This window comes from Sinocyclocheilus anshuiensis, unplaced genomic scaffold (assembly GCF_001515605.1).
Source record: "Sinocyclocheilus anshuiensis isolate Anshui unplaced genomic scaffold, SAMN03320099.WGS_v1.1 scaffold1079, whole genome shotgun sequence".
NCBI lineage: Eukaryota > Metazoa > Chordata > Actinopteri > Cypriniformes > Cyprinidae > Sinocyclocheilus > Sinocyclocheilus anshuiensis.
Genome location: NW_015548207.1, coordinates 2,369,286 through 2,390,759, shown reverse-complemented (window position 1 = coordinate 2,390,759; position 21,474 = coordinate 2,369,286). Strand labels below are relative to the sequence as shown.

Genomic DNA, 21,474 nt, shown 5'->3' with positions numbered 1-21,474 from the left:
GGGGGGGGGGGGGGGGGGGCATCTTGAATGATGTCACTAACTTAGATCAGGTCGTGCTCCAGTGGCCAATCACATTCAGGCTGAAGGTTTTGGAGGTGGAGTCAGATTTTCATTCCTAGAAAAGCCTGGAGGCCATAAAACTTTCATTATGTATCATGCTGTTGAAATGTGCCAAGAATTTGTTCATAATGCACCCTACAATCCCGTCTGAACTATTATCCAAGAACTGCTGGTTGCCTTCGGTCCTAATGATATTGTCCATTGTTTCAGGTCTGAACGTTGTTCGGCTGTTTGAATTGGCACATGTTCTACTCTGAAAATACGCTGACATGTAGACCAAGCCATTTGGAGCAGAACCTGAGCAAGGCTGGAAATTCAATTACTGTACCACACACCCATGAGAATTTCTGTTCTCCCCTGCAGTCGACTATACAATGAGATTTATGGAAGTTTCCCAAAAGAAAAAAAAAATCCTCTTTAAAGCCTTGGAAGAACATGAATGTGGGGGACCCTTTTGCTTAGAACATGCCATTGGCATTTCTCTCGTTTCCCTGAGTATAACTTGTTGAAAAATCCCATTATACTTTAGCAACTGGATTCAAATCTACAGACTTCAACAAGTCTGTATATGCCTAGTTAGTGTGGTTCAGGCATGCAAAACCAGAAACATTCCTCAAGCACCTTTTGAGCTAAGAAGACATGGTGGCTACACTTTTGAGTGCTTCCAAGATTTATCTGCTGATTTATATTTTATCCAGAGGACATTTTACAGGTAAGAGAGGTGCCTTCATGCTTTGTCTTGCAGGTGGTGGCTTTATCTGAGGTAAATGAAAGGACATTTGTCTGGATTATTGAAGTTTTTTGGCCCCTTCCATTGGCCTGCTTGCCTCAACTTGCCTGCAGCAAAATAAGACATTCTTTCTTACTCGGATAAAAGAAAACTTTAATCATAATTAGTGGTCTTGCTAAGGGAAGCAACACTTTTGTTGTTAATACTTAAGATTAGGGATTTGAACAAACCCCAAAGTATTTTATTTTGGTGTGTAGTTTGACCTACACCATTTGTGCTACAGCCATGATTTATGCCTTAAATTGACTTTTGGAGGAGAGGTATGCTATTAAAATTATAAGCAAAATAATTTTCATTTGATAAATGATATAATTGACTATAATTGAATATTTTTGTCCAACAATTATAGAGACCGGTAGGTTATTTTGACTTGAGCCATTCAAAACACTAGTATTATGTGAGCATTAGGTGCTGTTCACACATTATGTGTTGTCTTGCATTTAAAAATATTAAGAAAAAAGCACAGGGGTTATGTGATGTGTTTAGAAAAAAAAAATTAAATAGCACAGGGGTGCTAACAGCTGACAGTCGTTGATATAAATGCAACGGGGGGGACCTTAAACCAGCCCTTTCGCTGGTCTCCCAGGCTGCCCAAGTTTTAGTTTGTGTGAATTGGCTTATATTTTGTAGTTTACTCACTGTATCTTTGTGGTAAATAAATTTATAATTTAACTGGACTCCAATTTAACCGAGTATCCTTCGTTTATATAAATATATATATAATTTCAGAAGCTTTACAAGACATTAGCAAATACATAAAACACCATGAAGGCCTGTCTTATGACCGAGAGCTCATAAAACAACAGCACCAGCGCATCAGACGTGAGATGCATCCAAACAAACAAGAGCTTCTTCTAGACTTCAACGCCTTTCAAAGGTATGATTTTTAAGGCGTCCAGACATCTGTATTATTCCACAATACTTGAATATGTACATATGAACTTTTATGAAGCACTGATTTTTATTTATTTTTTTGTAGGGAATTCCACCTGCGTCTCAAGCCAGATGTAAATAGCTTCACAGAAGATTTCAAGATCCAGTCAGAAGATGAAACTCAGATGGTGGATCTATCTCACATATACTCAGGAGTACTAAAAGGTAGGATATTTTGAAACGCATTGGCCTGGTTTCACAGTCAGGGCTTAGACCAAGTCAGGATTACGCCATAGTTCAATTAGGTTTAATACATTTAAGTAATTTTTATAAATATGCCTTAGACATGGTGTGCATCTTGAGACAAAACAAGGACACTGACATATTTTAAGATCAATCAGTGCAGGTTTCTTTCTCTTGAAACAGCTCAGACTTACATTTTAGTCTGAGACTATAGGCTTAAGCCTTGTCTGTGAAACCGGGGGTTTAACTGTTTTGGATGCCACAAAATTCTTATCTATAATTAATTTTACTAAGATGAAACTGTTTTTTGTCTCAAAGATGAGAGGGAATCCTCATGTCAAGGATCTGTTCTTGAGGGTCAGTTTGAGGGCTCCATTACAACAGCCAATGGGACGTTCTACGTCGAGCCCACTGACAGATACACCACCTCCAACACTGACCACCATTCCATTATTTATCACGAGGATGATGTGGGTAAGTGTCAAGTGATCATAATGTATTTCTTTCTTCACTGAGTTAAGGCTGTGATTTAGTCCCAACCAAACATTCTCATGTCCTTTCTTGTGTGTTTCCTTTCAAAAATCAATATTTTTGTCATTTTCCAGTGAAGACTAAAAAAATCCATAAAACGAGATAAATTTAATGATGATGTTGCAAGCAGAACTGTTCGATATAATAAGACTCTTCCAACCCGATCTAATGAGATGTATTTTACGAGTTTGCGATTTCCTATGACTTCCATGATGTGATTTGTACGGAAGCATAATATTTTTTAGAAAAAAGCCAAGCATGAAGATCCATCTCAAGCCTAACCATATGAATTTGTACGATCTCATTTGTACTCTTTTTGTAATTTTTATTGGAAAATAAGTTAAAACTAACAAAACTTTTTGTAGTGTTAACTTGAAAATGGCAATAGCATTGAACTGTGGGGTATTTTTTTTATTTATTACTGCAGTTGATTGCCCTGTTAATAAGTGGTGTAGAAGTTGCATGCAGGAGAACCACACATGTTTCACATTATATTGATTGTTCAAACGATAGAAATATTATAAATCTCACAAATGAGTCTATTTATACCACAAACTACAATGATGAATGTGATAGAGAAGGTTAATAATCACCGTAATGCTGTAATGCATTTACTGTTCAGCCAAGCCATTTTTAAATCCTAATAATCTTTTATCTTTGTCAACTGACATGGAAATGATTGCTTTAAGTAGCCAGTCTATAGAGGATTAAGGATATCTGTCATGTACTATAAGTAACAGTATGAGATTTTCTCAGTGTGCAGTGGATATATATTCTAAGGCCACATTAAAACATAAAAAATATAATAACTTTGTCTCTTTTAAGGATGGTTTTGGCATTAAGCATGCAAACTCTTCTGTACAAAAGTTCGGATTTGCTTCAAAGGAATCTCAAGATGCTCAATATTAGATTTTACAAGAATGCAAAATAAGTGCATTTTGACTAGTGGTCTCAGACTTTTGTACCCTGAACTGTTTTGATGCAATTTCTGGGATTTACATTTGTGTCTGTGCACCTCTTTCGCTGGGGTCATAAAAAGACACGTCCTGTCTTTGTATAGCAGGAGGTAAACATTGGCAGAGAGACAAGTGTATGTATAGTCTTTGGATATTGGTGGTCATGTGGTCTCGTGATTGAAGTCACACCATTTCCATGTGGTTTCAAGGTTACTCTAGTATTTCCCATGGATGCAGAGGCTGTTTATTAATATAATGTGTGTGTATGTGTGTGTGTATATATATTAGTTGTGTTTTTACAGTATAATAATTTGCAGCAATTTTTAGTAACGGATTTCCTGTTTGAGTCGCTTGATAACTAAAGCTGATTGTACGAATCAGATCTGTTATTTATACTCATCTCATTTTTGGACAATGCCGTGGTTTGTCCCACATCTGGAAGTTAAAACTAACAGGAAGAGGACCAGCTTTGATTAGGTTTCACTGCAGCTGGCTGGGTAAAGGAAACAACCAATCAGAGTCGACCGCATGAAAAACATAGATACGAACACAGAAACAGCACAGTTTAGCAAGTTTGAATTTCATCATCAATTCATTGTCATATCTCAATGCTAGCAACACCAAAGTCTTGGGTTCAATTTCCAGGGAACTAATAATTGTACTGTGTGATTCAAGTGACGTAAATGTAATTTAATAAATAAATAAAAATACAAGATCTGTTCCAGGTTAGTCTTTGATTCTGCAAGTGTTCTTGGATAAACATTCATTTTAATTTCCGCTCCCCTCTGGTGTGGATTGTTTCTCGATAAATTCAGGCCTATTTTTCCTCAAACAACTCCTGAAACCTTTCTGCACTGGTCTCCACATGCACAACTACTTGAAAGAGATGCACGCAGGATGAAGCCAAAGTCTGGAAGTAATTCCATCAATGGGTCAATGCCCGACATTTACCCTTTATTCTCACATGCTCCATTTTTCTCTACTCAAACTCACCGATCCAGGAACGACTCTGCTAGCCTTTTTATTTTGTTCCAAAGAATGATCTGAAACCAGTGGTGTGACCTTGCTGTCCACTTTATTTACAGTGAAGGATTCTAATTGGTTGATTCTTGCACACCCGGATGGTGTGATTCGATCACATTGCTTCTCTATTTAGAGTCAACTTGACATTTATACCTAAACTCCCAGTCATTAATTTTACAGTGTAGGTAAAACTTAACCAGGCTGTTGTGGATGTCAACCACCTGACTTTGCATGAGCTTGTTTTTTTTTTTTTTTGCCTCAAATTAATGTTTAATCTGATTTGTGTCATTCTTGAGACCTTCCTGAATGTGGATTCATAATGTAAAACCTTCTCATTGAAGTCTGAAAGTCAGTTTCCTTGAGTTTTAAGGTCATACCGTCTACGTAACCCAGCTATGTTGTGTCTGGTTGGGGTCACAATGCACCGCTATCACAAACAAACAGTGCAGCTGTTTTTTGTAGTTGATTGAAGTTTCCATGAGAATGTTTTTAAGTTATTCTTTAACAATCATGATAAAACAACATAATCAATGTGTTTTTATTTGTTGAAAGGCTTTAGAAGCACTGTAACTTTTGTAGCAGCCTTTGAAGGTTTTTAAGTGATTTTTTTTCACAACAATAGTGAAGCTTCAACTTTCAGTGTCAGATTTGAAAGACTTTAAATATAATGTAATATTACTTTTTTTGTGGTGTGTGAGATTTAAACTTGGTGCCTACAATTACTATTGCTAATACTTGGGGTTAAATCCAAGAGCGATTACTATAACATTAACTATATTAACATCCACACCAACGCACTATAACGTTCTGTAAATCCTCAAGCGCAAAGTCGGGTGGATTCTCTTTGCCTGTCAATGTTTTTGTTCATCAGCTGGAAAAAAAATTGTTCTGAAAGTGATTCCATTGATATTGTTCCCGTGATGTTATCGTTATAGTTGTGGTGTGGACTTCCCTGGAACAATTATTAAAACCATAGTTTTAGTTCTCATCCATGGTGTGAACAGCCTTAAGGCCCGAACGTCCTAAATGACCCATATTGTACACCTGTTTGATTGTATATTTCTAAGTGTTCAGTCTTTTTTCTTTCTGACGGATGATAAAATGGGGAAAAAAACAAACAAAAAAAAACAATTCCATGACGTACATGACTTTTATATTGTAGGGTAGATTTGGGACTGCACTCTTAAAAGTAAAGGCTCCAAAAGGGGGTTGTTTTTGCTGTGATGCAATAGAAGAACCATTTTTGGTTCCCCAAAGAACCTTTCAGCAAAAGTTTCTCAAAAGAACCATTATCTTCTTAGTGTATAGAACTTTTTCATAACCTAAAGAACCTTTTTCCACTATAAAGAACATTTTGTGTAATGTAAAGGTTCCATGGATTTTAAAGGTTCTTCATGGAACCATGAATACCTATAAAGAACCACTTTTTTTTTTTAAGAATGTGGGCACTTTCTTGGCAGTTGGCAACCACCAATGACACCCTAACAACCAGCAATACACTAAAACCACCTTAGCAGCACTTTTGCAACCACCCACAACACTTTCCACATTGAGGCAGTGACTTTTGCAAGGTTTTACAGAAAGTGTAATTTTTTTTTTTTCCTTTTAAAATGAAGACAATGATAAAAATAAGTTAAATTCAGGCTAACAAGAGAAATAAAATAACATGAAAGGTTGTGCTGTTTATAAAATGTACTCTCTTTTCATTTGAGGCACAAGTAAGTGTCAAGTCTAGCAAAGTTTAGCGCAGTTAGAAATTATATTACAATGAGGTTTTTCAGAAAAGATACAATCGCCAAAGTCCCACTTGAGCAAGCATGTCAGTTTTGCAATGAATTCATAATTTCAAGACTGTACAAAAGGGTCCAATATTTTTGCAATCTTTCTTTGTCAGAATGTCTGTGTGTCATTAATGTCCTGAAAAATAAAAGACTACATAAGACTGTATTTGGCCTCATTCATGAGCCACAAACAGAATTATTTTTATTGTGCAAATGGTTCATAAAACCATTCTTGCATAAATCGTACGTTTCGTGAGAGATTTACACATTTGCTCTGTGTTTACTGAATGAGACCCAATGAGTTATTCATGAAAATATAATAATATATTTTTTAATATATAAACCTATTTGGGTGCTTCCCTTTTCTTATCAAAGCATTATTCTGATTACCAGTGTTTTGTTTTGTTTTTTTAGTACATTTACTATTATAGTATTTATTAACATTTTGAATTAGCTTCTTATTTTCATTTTCATTTAGGGTAATTTAAGTTTTAGTAATTGTATGTGATTTTGTTATTTGTTATTTTAGTAATTTTACTAAAAGTAAAAAAAAATACTTATAGGCAACACTTAAAATTTTCATTTAAGTTTAGGTTTTTAATCTAATATTTTTATTTGATCTTATTTCAGCTTTATTATAGTAAATGAAAGTAATTTTTAAAAATTGTTTTAGTTCACTTTAACACCGTTAATTACACCATTTTTCTCCCTTGTTTACACCTCCTTAGTAGTTTGACTCCCATATTATAACCTTTTTTAACCTTTTTTTTTTAAATATGCTTTTTCCACAGACAGTACTCCCTTGAAACAGGGTCATGTTGGTTTCTGTGGTGCAGAGTGGCTGCAACATCTTGTCCAAAACCACCGAGAGGTCAGACACGACTTCACCTCATTTCCAGTTTTGCCCTGTAGAGTGTGTTCTTTACAAAGCCAAATAATTTCTTTAAAATGTACCCTAAATGTGGAAATAATTTAGAAATAAGATGTTCAGAGTTTTTTTAGAAGATTGCACATGGAGGTGGCCGACATTACATCAATGCTCTGCAATGTCACTCAATAATTGTTTTGCCCTACCACCTTGTCCTTTTTTAGGAGGCGACCTACTGCATGGGAAAGTGTCCTATCTGTCCAATCTATCTATTGTTTGAAGGTCCTGGTTTGGTTAAAGCCATTTACCCAAAATGAGTGCAAGGACAACCTGCCGCGTCTTTAAATCAGATAAAATGCTAGCATAATATTTTAAGCTCGTATTTACTACAACACATCACTTCCACTTGTTCGGTGGCAGCATTGAAAAAACAGATGTGAGCTTTTTCCTAAGCTCTCCCTTGATGCCTTCTCAAGGTTGTGAAATCTTCTCCGTCTTGTGACCCACACCAGATACCAGTGTCCAGGTCAAAGCGGAAGGTCGACCAGTCCAAAACCAGCTGTCTTCTGCACCTCCATGCAGACCACCGCTTCTACAAACGCTTTGGAAGTGTTGAAGCTGTTGTGGCTCAGGTGAGTTCCCAAGATCTAGTACTCAAAAGATTAATTCATTCAATGACTACAGGTTGATAAACACAATATTTTTTCCTGTTGACTGTAAAGTTTTGCCCCCCCTTCAGTGTCCAGTCTCCACGAAGTGGGATTCACAGCATGTTCCTTCCTTGATCCCACTGGAGACTTCTGCGAAATGGTGGGGTTGTATATCACCAATGGACCAAAGCCAAGTTCTTTACTTTGGCTGTGAAAAACAAAGGCCTTAAAGCTGCTTTAGTACAATTTAATGTTATGTAATGTTTGTTTGCTGAAGATAACCATTTGTTATCTTTTATCTGATGAGCTGGGGAAAAAAATGTTAAGCCTTTTGTTTTTGGTCCCTATGTTTGTGCCCAGCAAAATTGATCAGTACTTAAAAAAACAAAACAAAAAAAAAACACTACCTTTCAAAAGTTTGGGATTGTTAAGATTTAATGTTTTTAAACAAAGTCTCTTGCTGCATTTATTTGATAAAAAAATACAATAATATTAACAGTAATATTGCTAAATATTATTGCAACTTAAAACAAATTTAATTAGTTTTAAAATGTAGTTTATTCTTGTGATGTAGTGCTGAATTTTCAGCATCATTACGCCAGTTTTCAGTGTGACACGATCCTTCAGAAATCATGCTACTATGCTGATTTTAAGTTTAAGAAACATTTTCTCACTATTATCAATGATGAAATCAATTTAGCTACTTAATAGTTTTGTGGAAACCATGATAATTCTTTCAGGATTTTTTGATGAAAGTTCAAAAGAACTGCATTTATTTGAAATAGAAATAATTTGTAACATTTTAAATATCTTTACAGTCTTTTTTGGACAAATTTAATGCATTCTTGCAGATTAAAAGTATTAATTTCTTTAAAAGAAATGCTTTTTTCTTTAAAAAAATATAGATCAATAAAGATCAATTAAGATATATATTAAAGGTGCTGTATGTAGGATTGACACCGAGTGGTTGAACTAGGTATTGCAGTCCAAATTCAAAATTTTGGAGAGGGTTTTTGTCACCTGGTCCCTCCTCCTCAGACTTGACGCACACGCAGGTTGCCAGATTGACAACACCAACAGGAAGGAGCGCACTTGACGATGAATGAAATGAAATAGGCTGTATTTTCCGCCAACTGGCAACCCGGGGTGCCGAAATACAATTGGGTAAACTGGCAGTGGGTGGGTTTCACAAACCAAAACAGAGACCTACATTCCGGCCGAACGCACATTTTCAAAGGAGAATAACTGACTGTAGCATTGTTTTTCAGATAAACAAGTATGTTAACTTAGCATGTTTCTTAAATATCTGCAAACATATTATGATATTTTTATGCTTTAGTAGAGTCAAAAACGTACATACAGCACCTTTAATATATTTCATATATTAATACAAATAAAATAAATAAATCAATTTTATTGGTGATGTATTAAATTAGAATAAAATATAATCATAATATATATATATACATTTATATACACTGTAATATCTTGAGTTGTGATATTTCTTTTTTTTTTTTTTATATAGATTCAGAAGTGTTTGTGTAATTGGGTGTAGGTACTCAGGCTGTGTGCCATACTAGAGTGTTATTCCACATTACCATATTCACCCAGTGCCGTGTGCTAATATGTTGGTCTTGGCCTGCTCATTGTAAGGAACAGAGGCTAGATTGTCACTCATATTCCTCACCAGGCACTTTTACCCCAGAGTGCTTTCATTCCCTTTGGGGCAAAATGTGCCTCAATCCACCGACAGTGACTGGGGCAAGAGACTCTGCAGGATTCACTGTTGCAACTGAAACTCTAAAGAACAGTGTCTCAACTGATCAAATAATATAAGATTACTATGGCAAAATTAATCCATCTGTCTGACAGTTCATCGCTATTTCTGTCTAATAAGGAGTCAAGAGGAGATGGTGAAATCAGTTAATCATAAGCTTAATGCACCAATTTGTTTTGCAGGTCGCCTCCTACATGAAAGCAGTAAACGACATTTATGACAAAGCTGACTTTGAGGGCATAGAGCTGGTCAACTTCAAAGTGAAATTCCTCACTGTAAGGTCCTTGTTTTGGTCGGGTTTAAACAAAATAGTTACACCTAGTTTTGCCCTTTTTTATTGTCCTGATTGTATTAAGTATGCATACTGTATATGTCTGTATGCATGTATGTATTCATTTATTAATTTTATTGTTTGTTTTTACTATTTATTGTCTCTAACTTTAAATAATTTCATAATATTTATTTACCCGTTTGTTTTTAATTTATTGCCTTGAATTTAAAATAATTTAATCATATTTATTTATATATTTTCCTGTTAATTGTTTTAGGTATTTATTGACTCTTAATTTTAGGTTGATTATTTATTTATTAATGAATGAATTTTCTTTCTTTCTTTTTTAATATTTATTTAATGCCTCTTAACTTTAGACGATTTTATAATATTTATTTCTTTACCCATTTTTTTTTGTTTTGTTTTTATTTTCATTTATTTAGTGCCTCTTGATTTTAAATAATTTCATAATATTTATTTATATTTATATATATTCCTTTTTTATTAATTTTATTGCCTCTTAAATTTAGATTTATTTAACTTCAAACTGAAATTCCTCACCATAAGGTCTTTATTTTGTACTTTTTCACATTTCATTTCTGCCATACAATGTTCTGCTCTCATGCCACCTGATGTAATTCTTCATCCATGTCAAAGATTTAAATGCACAGCCTGGTATGACATAAAACCGGTTGCTAATTATTTCAGGTGATCACTGAGGAAGATCCCAGCAGTCCCTTGGGCAAGACTCACATTGGGCCTGAGAAGCTGTTGAGTCTGTTTTCCGAGATGAACTGGAGCAACTACTGCCTATCTTATCTCCTGACCAACAGAGACTTCAGCGGGGTTCTTGGTCTGGCCTGGGAAGGAAAAACAGGTAACTTCAGCCCATCCACTCAAGATGGATTGCAACACAAGCCGCCTCAATGACGGCCACAACAAAAATGTCATGTGGAAAAATATTATTATGCTCAATGGTGGGTGACTGGGCTTATGCACCATCTAAGCCGTTGGTATGTGACCTCTGTCCTTGACGCAACATGATATTGAAGCAAAGCTATCTGATAACATCACTCAAACCCTAGACACCCTATTGAAAAATTGTAGTGCGGATGGTGGGGGTCTGCGTGTGGAGTGATGGTCTTTGGGAAGTACTTCTAGGAAAGAATGTGCTCTCATGTAAAATTCAGAGAAACAACCGTCCTGGAAGTTTTTATGTATATATTTAATATTTCTCTAATCTTCACTACTGTGGTTGGTTCTGAACTTTTACTTATTGTTTTGAACAGTCATGATGGCTGCTCTCAAATGACTGTGTTGTGGTGCAAATCAACAGCCTCATGCCCTAAAAACCTTGTGACAAAAATGGCTCCATGCAAGTCTAGTGGAAAAATAGCCTGATGTAGCAACTGTGAAAGGCAACGACATCCCTGAGGCACCATCCTGGCCACCTTGCATGTTGTTGAAAGAGCTCAACGTTCTGTAAAGATGCCTCTGACCTAGAGTACACCGGAGTAAATGGTTCACCTTCATTTAATTTGGCTCTCTTCCTAGTCAGTTGGAATGAGTAAGTGCTGCCATGTAATGCGTTTATACTCCATTAATTGAATATAACACAGTTATTTTAATGTGTTTGTCAGGACAACACTATTGTCCTTCCAATAGCAATATTGGCAGTTAGACTTGATCGGCAAGACCTTAAAATTTCAAAGCGTAGAATATTTCTTAGTTGCATTAGAATTTTTTTTGAGATTTGCATTTGAAAGTTCCTATGTTTGTGAATATTTGAACCACAGTGACAAATGACTCCGCAATTCCAAAAATGAAGACCTATTCCTCATGTGATGATGAGAGCCATAAATGAGAGACAGATGATGACCATAAAGCCTCTATAAAACCCACAGTTCACATATGTTTTATGTGAGCCAGTTTATCCAACCTCAGTGTATGGTTCTTGTAAATTTCCCACAGAAAGGCATAAAAAACGTGAATGGGTTCTCGATGTTTTGGGTCTGAACACAAACTATCCAGGACTTTGGACTTTGATGGACAGGCTGATCTTGACCAACTACAAGTCTAACCCCTCTTACCACCCACCAGTAGACTTTAGTCAGCAATGATGTAATTGGTTAGTCCTGTGGGAAAAAGACCAGCTGTTTGTGATCAGCAGTAAAATTGTCTGTTGGCATTATATGAGCTTGAAGCCAAGGGGAGCTCATATGAAAAAAAAAAATAGGCAACTCCACTAGGGGTTCTTCTCCCTCTCTACAGTATGTAAACCATGACATGAGATAGTTTGGCCAACTGACACATCCATTTCCAGGAGACACGGTACCTTTACCCTGAACCTATAATCAAGGGAGCTAACTTAGAGTTTGTTGTATTAAAATATGAATTTAAACCCGAGTTAATTTAATCTTTGTTCAATATTAAAATAAAATGTTCATTATTGTGGCCTGATGTGTTTTTAGTTTGAATCTAATTTCAAATTGTCTCTTCTCTGATTCTTAGATAACTGGGGAGGAATCTGCTCTGAAATAATTTTGAAGGGTGGTCACAATTCTAGCCATAACACAGGTCTAATCACTCTTCAGAACTATGGCTACTACCTTTCTCCCAAACATGTGCACCTGACCTTCGCCCATGAGTTGGGCCATAGTCTTGGAGCCCCTGTAAGTCTGATTCCTTTCACAGACAAACCTGTCAGTTTTTAATTAAAAGTTAAAGCCAACAACTGACACATGCATGAATGATTAACACTGGCTTTGCAAACCAAATATGGCTGCAATCTTGATTGGCGTCATTTGTTTTGAAAATGCATGCTACTACACTGTTGCCAAATGCTAGTTTATTTTTGTTTGATTGCAGGCTTTAGCGTAGCATGTCACGCTATAGAACACCGATACCTTTCAGTGATTGGTGACCTTTTCCAGCTGTAGCAGCCATGCTCTTCACACTTCCTAGGGCTCTTTGGGAGATTAGTTCTGCTCTGTCTACCTCCCTATTACATGTTTAGTCACATTTGACAGCTGAGGGTTGACAAGCATGGCTCATTGTTTCCAGACTGAATTTGGGATGCAGAGTAGATCAGAGGATCCACATCACCTGTGATTTATGGGGAGGCCTGGGAAAGGCCTTTGGTCCACTTATCTCATTTCACTTCTGGAGGCTTTAATGTGTTTCTTTTCATTCACAGAAACTCTGCAGCACAACACTAGTGCATAATGTGCTACTTCCGAGTCCTAGACATGGAAATATAGAAATTAATTAATGGCAGCACGTAAATTGCTTGTATTACTTGGGCCAATAAGTGAAGTGACATGTGGCCAAGTATGGTGACCCATACTTGGAATTAGTGCTCTGCATTTAACACACAGCAGTGCACACACACAGCAGTGAACACACACAGTGCACACACACCCGGAGCAGTGGGCAGCCATTTATGCTGCAGCCCCCGGGGAGCAGTTGGGGGTTCGGTGCCTTGCTCAAGGGCACCTCAGTCGTGGTATTGAAGGTGGGAGAGAGCGCTGTACATTCACTCCCCCCACCTACAATCCCTGCCGGTACGAGACTCGAACCCGCAACCTTTGGGTTACAAGTCCGACTCTCTAACCATTAGGCCACGACTTCCCTATATAACTATATAATATTAAAAATAAACGATTGTACAATTGTTGTTGCAACTGTTTAATTGGTCCCCAATGGAGAACACCAACTAACTAGTAGCCCCAGATAATTTTAGTCTGAGACTCCCGATCTACATTTTACTTCATGCATCACATATTCTGTGGCAGCACGATGAGGGTTCTGACTGTGGAGGCCTGGAGATCACCGGTGGCAAAGGCAGGTTCTTGATGTTCCCTCAAGCCTCATACAAGATTGAGGAGAACAGCGACAAGTTCTCCCCCTGCAGCCTGCGACAGATGAGTCACATTCTGAATATCAATAAGGACAAATGCTTTGTAGGTAAGACGCCTGAACAGATTCTGGGATGGGATAGATACGCTAATGAACATTAACTTGTCTCAGTCATACATCTCTCCCACAATGAGCCCTATCTCCATTGCTGAGGTAAACTTACTGACTGAAGATGTACCTGTTTTGTTTTGTCAGTTAGTGAGCAGCCCATTTGTGGAAACCGTATCGTAGAAGAGGGGGAAGAATGTGACGTGGGCCAAGATGAAAGTGATCCATGCTGTTACAGCTCGAAGGAACCTGCAGGCGTTGAATGTCGACTGAAGCCTGACAAACAATGCAGGTTTGCATCAATCCATTTTGTGTCAGAATGACCCATGGACTTTTTGGACAAATGAAATTTCTTCACTATAAATAGCACCCTCAATCCTTGAGGTCCATGAGTCCATGCCTTGGTGACATAATGTCAAATCAACTGTTGGTTAGTAGACCACTGTTAAGACCTCAACAATGCGGGTGTTCCAAAAGAATGTATCGGTGGTGCGTTGGGTTGCTAGTGAGTTCCCTTTTGAGTCTTTGAATGACAAACAGGTTACCTTACATCAGGAGTGTCCAGTCCTGCTCCTGGAATTGCCATCTAGATGAATAGTTTAGCTCAATCTTTTCACGATTATTTTAAACATCAAAGCAGGTGAGTTTATGGTAGGTGAGTCAAATTGATTATGGTTCTTTGGGTCCATCAAACCTACCTTCTTGAAGACGATCATTGGTAACTGTTTACCTTGTGTCTGTCTCAGTCCTAGCCAGGGTCTGTGCTGCAGCTCCCATTGTGTCTTCAAGGAAGCTGGGCTAATGTGTGAACGCCAATCTGAGTGTCGCAACCGAAGTGTATGCACCGGTTTCTCTGCTGTATGTCCAGAACCCGCCGCCAAGCCTGACATGACAATATGCAGTGATGGTACACGTGTTTGTTTTGATGGGGTATGTTCAACAGTGACAATCTGTTTTTTATTTTTTTTTATTTTTACTATGTACTATTCCGATTTGGATTGCAATCTTCAGAACTAGCTGTCTGCATTTTGTAATTGATGAAATCTGATCTGTTTGTTTCAGTCCAGTGTGATCCATATTCACTGTATCTATATATTTACATTGGTATCTGATTAGACCATTCAGACTCAAACACATCTAGATTTTATACCCGTTTCAAACCGCATATGGCTGTAGTTTGGATCGCGTTTGTCAAAATCAGATTTCATTCATTGTTCTGCTATTCAAAATACAAAAAAAACTGTATTTGAGTTCTACAAAAGCACATATAATATGTGATACAAATATGTGATTTAATTGAAAACAGACTTTTCCTGAGCCAAAGTCCAAAAAACATTACATATTGCCATAAATAATATATACATTTGTGTGAAGAAGAAATTAAAAGACGAGAAACCAAAATGATTGCTCTTGTAGGACGTCTTATGATTAATATATGTGGTTGGGAACTGAACACATTGAATCATTTAGGCTTAATGAGCATAGTAATCATGCAAATTGGGTATATTTTGCCTATTATCCTATCACACAATGTGACGTCTTCTTTAACCAGTGTCTCGTGGCTTGATGTCACAGGAATGTGGCCTGTCTCTCTGCGCGTTGTATGACATGGTGCAATGTGACTGCCTGGGAGAGAACAGGATGGAGAAGTGCCACATGTGCTGCCAGCAGAGAGGTAACCACAATGTTCCACCACAACAGAATGTGTTTACTGCTCCAAATAAATTAGATGTATAAACAGCCATTTGTTTTATCGAACCGTTTGCGCTGATATTACTACTCCATAAAATTGTAAATAGAGTGCACATGTTCTTGTATCCTACTTGAATTTTTTTACTTTGGTATTTTCTCTCCATAGATAAACCTAATACCTGCGCAAGCACCACTTCTTCGGTTCTTTTGCACTACTTTAGCGGGAAACGTGTGGCTTTGGTTCCTGGGGCGCCCTGCTCTGGAAACCGAGGTTACTGTGACCGGTTCAAAGTGTGCCGAATCCTAGACGCAGACGGCCCAATTGCAAGGCTTAAGAATTCTTTCCTGAAACTGGATGAGTTTGATGACCTGGCTGGTTGGATGAAGGTTTGTTGTTCGCATTTGGTCTAATATAGTATGCTACCATCTTCCTTTTTTGCCTTTACTGCAGAGATGGCCTCACTAGTCTTACACTTGTACACAATAGTGTAAAATAGTAGGACTTACAGTAGCTTTAACATGTGTCAAAATTTCCAAGGATACATATTTTGGGCACCTAAACCAATATGGAACAACCCAGAGCACCCTAACTGCATAACAGCAAACTAAAAACGTTCTAGTGTCTAGTTTGCTATTATTTGAAACTTCTCTCTTTTTTGCAGGCATATTGGTGGGCGATACTTCTAGGTATTCTCACCATTTCAGCAGTAATGGCCGGAACTATCTGTGTTTTTGGACAGCCACTTGAGATTGATGACGACAGGTAAACATCTCTCCACTTGGGGCCTCCCAGCTGGCAAAAAACACTCCCTGCAAGCAAGAAAACATTACTTTTGAGGCAACCTATGAATGTTCAAAACATCTGACTGACATTAAAGGCTGTCCAGATGCACAGCTGAGAGTCAACTGCATCTGTACAAACATGATTTGAGTTTACTTCGCCTCTTCCAGCCATGTGTCTCACACCATTGGTTATTTGAACTCCATTGCTGATTTGAGAATTGAATACTGTCCAGCTTTTCAATTATAAATCATTGTGCTCTCAGTAACTTTGTACACAATGTCACCTACGTTTATTTCAAAGGAATCCAAGAACATGACATTCCGATTTTGAGAAAGCCGGATTATCTCAATGACAACAGATGGCTATAGATTCATGGAAATCGAACATAGACAGCATGTTTTTGGGAATGGCACAATAAAAATACAGTATATGTTAACCTGTGAATGGCTTATTTATGGTCGTCTCTGCACATTTGTTTCCTCCGGAAATCACAGATTCAGAACGATATCAGCAAGGTTAAAATTTAGTGTTGCGCAAACTTTTGGCTATGATGAGTGATATCGCAACATCACTTTTGTTGGATTTGCTGTCACGATTTTATCTCTTCATGTCATCCTTGAGGTGGTTACCATGATAAGCACTAAGAACCAAGTTACATTTAAGCTTGAATGGGGTAAAAAAAAAAAACTCAAGAACTATTTACAGGACATTATATAATGTTGTTTTAACATGTAAAATAGTTAATTTGTATATAATGAGTAATATGTGCACCAAGAAATTAGGGGAAAAAAGCAAAATAAAACATTCAAGTTCAGATTTCAAGACATTTAAAAACACATATGTTTAGCTCAAAGATATAATTTATTATTATTTTATTATTATCATTTTTTTAAACAAATTTACAGCTATGCACAGTCCATTTAATTGATGTACATCACATTATTTTTCATAAGAAAATTTTTAAATGTTGTAGCAGTTTGTAAGATGCTGTAGACAGATTAAATGTCATTTACAGTATGTTTTATGCAGTATTTTTTATGCTTGGGTATGTCGATTATCTATTTAAAGTGCAAAGACATACCAATATTAAAACATTCAACACAAAGTAGAGGTTTCATTTATGTGTTCATATGACTTTTTAGATTAAGTTACTGCAGTTATTTATTTGGCCTTTAACATGTTAACATGCCCAAACAACATACTAAAACATTAAAGATTTTAAGCAATGATGTTAATGTAAATGTTTAAATTTCCCTCAGAGAAAACGTACCCTATAGAAACGTTATCCATGTTTACAGATAATTCAGTCAAAAATCAACCAATGTGTTTTACCTAATAATATTTAATCTGGACGTGCTGAAGACAAGAGCCGTTGGAATTCTTATAATGTGACGTCATTTTAGTGAAATATTGTGGGCTAAAAGGTCCATTGCTTTTTGCAATTAGTAGTGTAGCAATGCCCAAACAGATATAACTTTAAAACCAAGCAGCTTTCTGTTGGGTAAGATGGTGAATTCGCCAGACTAACTTGAACCTGTTCTGAAATATCCATGTGGAAATATTTTGATATTCCCATTTGTGTGGAACGCTATTGAAGTGACTGGATTTTGCCCACGAAAATTTGCCAAAACAACGGTAGGCTAAATGTGACTGGATAAAGTGACAATAACGTAAAAATTGTGGCGTATAATTTCACCCAAAACGCTTAAATTATTTTAAAGACAGAACAGATAATGTAAGACAATGCTTGAACAGTGTTTGCTGTTAGCCAGAAGCATCATCATTACAAATAATAATAAAATGAATTAACTAAAGACTTAATTCAAACACAAATCCAGTATTATTTAATACAATCGCATTTCAAGGCTTTTCAAGCCTATGGCTTACCCTAGTACAAAAGTTCACAATCTATTTGCATGAATCACATTCATAGCAACGCATTACATATTGAATACAGTACAGTCAGTGCAGTTGCAGTCTTAATCAATAACAGCTGTATAAATACATTTGAATTGCTTCATTAAAAAATCACTTGTAAATATTTCCATTGGCTCTTCAACTGAAGCCTGTCTTGGAACAAAGAAAACCGCAGTTATTAGAAATATTTTAAATTAAATGTGAAGATATTAGCCTAATTATAGTATGCTATTGTCACCTTTTAGAATAAGACCTTCAAGCCTTCTTGCATTTCACAAATACAACATCCTGAGCTGAACTTCCCATTAGTGGATCTTTTAAGCACAACACAATTCTAAAAAAATAAAGAATGACCGCACTTAAAAGTGTGTGAATGTCAATGCTTAAAAAATAAAACATCAAATCAAGTGGCTTTAATTATAGTAGTTTAATTATAATAAAGAAAGCAAACTTTTAGAAACATTTCACAAAAATGAGTTTGAAATGATAAAACAGTAGATGTGTTCAAAATTATGTTCTGGTAGCGAAATGTTGGTAGTTCATTAATGTGATGAACTACACCTGGTGTTACTCTGCTATAGAACTCCTGTGTGAACTTGAGGAGAACTGACTTTCTTGAGACCAATTCATTGAAGTCACTGAGCAAAAATGGCTCAGAAATGTGAATTTGAAGTGTATGAAAGCTTTTTATGTTCACTATATCTAGTAAAAATGTTAGAAACATACTTATTTTGTGTCTCCCCAGCTCTGACTCTGATTTTATGGACCTGTACGCCAGAATTCGCAGAATCTCCATACCACCACGAGGAGTGCAGAGAGAGTAAAGAGGATGTGGACTCCTCCAACTTAAACTTCAGCATCAGAAGATCTCCACTGTCCTTCTCGGTTACCACAAGGAATGAGTACGTTTTATTAGCGGTGATCTTCTCCTGTCTGCTTGATGAAGTTAGTAAAGATAGGTAGCAAACGGAATTTGACCGGTATGCTAACTATATAAAGTCATCTTTAAAAGATATAATTACTAATTACTCACACGTTCAACTTGAGAGCTTCTGCTTCGCCATTGGTACCGTAAAGTGAGACTGTCAGTGCTGGCTCCATCGCTAATTGATTTAATTTACCAAGGAAGTTGATTTTCAGCTGATAGTGGAAAACTGAAAATAAAAAAATGACCAACCAGGGTTATTATCGTTAACTAAAACTAAGACCACTAAAAAAAAAAAAAAAACCATTGCTTGAAATAAAATATAAAAAACATATTTCAGCTAACTGCCAAGACAACATTTAAAATTTTCGTACTAAAATGACTAAAACAAAACAAAACAAAACAAAACAAAAAAAAGCTAAAAAGTAAGGGTACATTTAAACGACAATAACATACTTAAAAATGGAAATTTTTTCCTTTGCATTTTTGAAAAATTCACGTACAGACGACAAAATTGTCAAAATCTTCCTTGTACACACGAATCTGCGAAAATGACTAAAAATGCTGTATTATTCATGCCAGGCCAGTAGTTGGCGATGTCCCTTTGTAAAGAAACTCACCCATGCCTATAGACTGAACACGTAGTACGCATTACATCACCATTTTCACAAATTCACGTTCAAAAACTTGTACTTTGAAACCCATTTTCAAAAGTTTGTTGTTTAAAGGCACAATATGTAATTTTTGCTGCTAGAGGGCGCGTATTCAAAATAAACAAAGAGATAAAGGCGTAGTTTGATGACTCCGTGACTGAGTGTGGAATCATGGGAGTTGTCGTCTTCATCCCCACAGCCGATGCAATCTGACGGGACTCGGGCAGAAATCATGTTCTTGGATGAGCTAATGATTTATTAACGTAGTAGAATGAAGCGGGGTGAAGCTAAAAGCTGTCGAAGTGAAACGAGGCCGCTGGACACACGGCTCGAAAGCAGCAGAGCTTTTATTATGCCACAGTCGAACGCTTCCGCTCCTTCCGGTCGTGAGTATATAAAGCAGCGCTGTTTTATCATACTAGATACATTCGAAAGTTCTGTTATAATGCTACTCTGTGCGGTCGTCACCGTCTATTAAAACGCACAACATATTAAAGCGTCTTTGGTGTTTCCATGTTTTCTACAAAACCGGAACTCGAGGGGTTATGACGTCTTTAGCAGGCGACACAATGACACTATGGACACGCACCGTGTCACTAGTTAAAATTGCTTATTTCTCTGGATTCTCTCGAAACATTTGGGATAATGTAAGTACACAAGTCAGCAAAATATATAACACTGTTCATGACCATAGGCGTAGCTTGACGTTTGAGTTTGGGGGGGCCAAACCGAACCGGTGGATTTGGTCAGACGTACTTTTTAAACCCATTTTAGTTTTGCTATAGTAAATCTACATATTCGCATAGAGCAGTGGCAAGTGCATGAGGTTGTCATGGTAACCACATACTGCCCACGAATTACAGCTGCGCTTCTATTTTACCACACTAAACTTAGCAATAAACACGTTTAAAATGCACAATAGACATGTCTGTCAAAACGATCTCAAAGGAGGCTCTTATTAAGCAAATCAAGGAGTGAATTACTCCTCCACTGTTTTTAAAACAGACATTTGTTGGGCTTGATTCAAGTTAATGCACAGTGAGGCGCACACTTTTTATTTAGTCGTATTGAATAGATGATAAACAGTTTATATTCTAAAATCTATTTAAAGGTTGAGTTCTGTGAAAATTAAACAACATTTGGATGTAAATGGTCGGCATAAAACCGGGTCCGGAATCATTAAGCACGGCATTAATATCTTCATCTGAGTTTTTCGTTGTCTCCAGATTTCTCTGCAGTTCGTATATGTTGTTAAAAATGCGGAACATCATTTTATTCCACACAACAGGCAAGCATTACCGTTAAGTCTATTATTCACCAAAATGCAGATTCGTCACGTGACAATTCTTACGCAAATGAGATTGAGGGAGACGTTAAGTTTGTTTTGATTTATTAATTTACTTACAATAAAAATTTAAAATGTATTAACTTTTATATGTATTATTAACTGCATTATATGCATTTTTGCTTCATAGAAAAAACTTTATAAATAAATATTTAATAAAATTCTTAAGTCGCTATGGGGGAGCCAGGCCCCCCTGGCCAGAGCCGTAGAGAGATTATATATATCACAGTAAATCTATACATTATTACTGTATTTTATAGTTAAACGTCTTAGCTACTAAAGATGTACTGTGTTGAAGGAACAGACTGAGCAGTGATGCCACAGGACTGCAATGTGATGGAGCATCACTTAACCATTTCTCCTGTTTTT

General features: G+C 36.7%; 1 protein-coding gene and 1 pseudogene across 2 annotated transcripts; one reads left to right on the top strand and one right to left on the bottom strand.

The window, feature by feature from the left end:
* Positions 1-301: 301 nt before the first annotated feature.
* Positions 302-16,565, top strand: LOC107653620 (disintegrin and metalloproteinase domain-containing protein 10-like). Of its 2 annotated transcripts, none has more exons than XM_016440379.1 (15): positions 302-772; positions 1,580-1,727; positions 1,830-1,948; positions 2,285-2,440; positions 7,049-7,128; positions 7,638-7,757; positions 9,735-9,827; positions 10,532-10,700; positions 12,335-12,495; positions 13,618-13,789; positions 13,937-14,081; positions 14,536-14,719; positions 15,365-15,464; positions 15,648-15,868; positions 16,144-16,565. In XM_016440379.1, exons 1-15 carry the CDS (start codon positions 700-702, stop codon positions 16,246-16,248), a joined length of 2,046 nt encoding a protein of 681 aa, XP_016295865.1. In that variant the 5' UTR covers positions 302-699; the 3' UTR covers positions 16,249-16,565. The 2 variants fall into 2 exon arrangements, with proteins under 2 accessions (XP_016295865.1, XP_016295866.1); XM_016440380.1 differs by lacking the exon at positions 302-772 and adding an exon at positions 1,031-1,110.
* Positions 16,566-18,416: 1,851 nt separating this feature from the next.
* The window catches only part of LOC107653545 (lipoprotein lipase-like), a 13,107-nt pseudogene continuing 10,049 nt past the window's right edge, over positions 18,417-21,474 (bottom strand).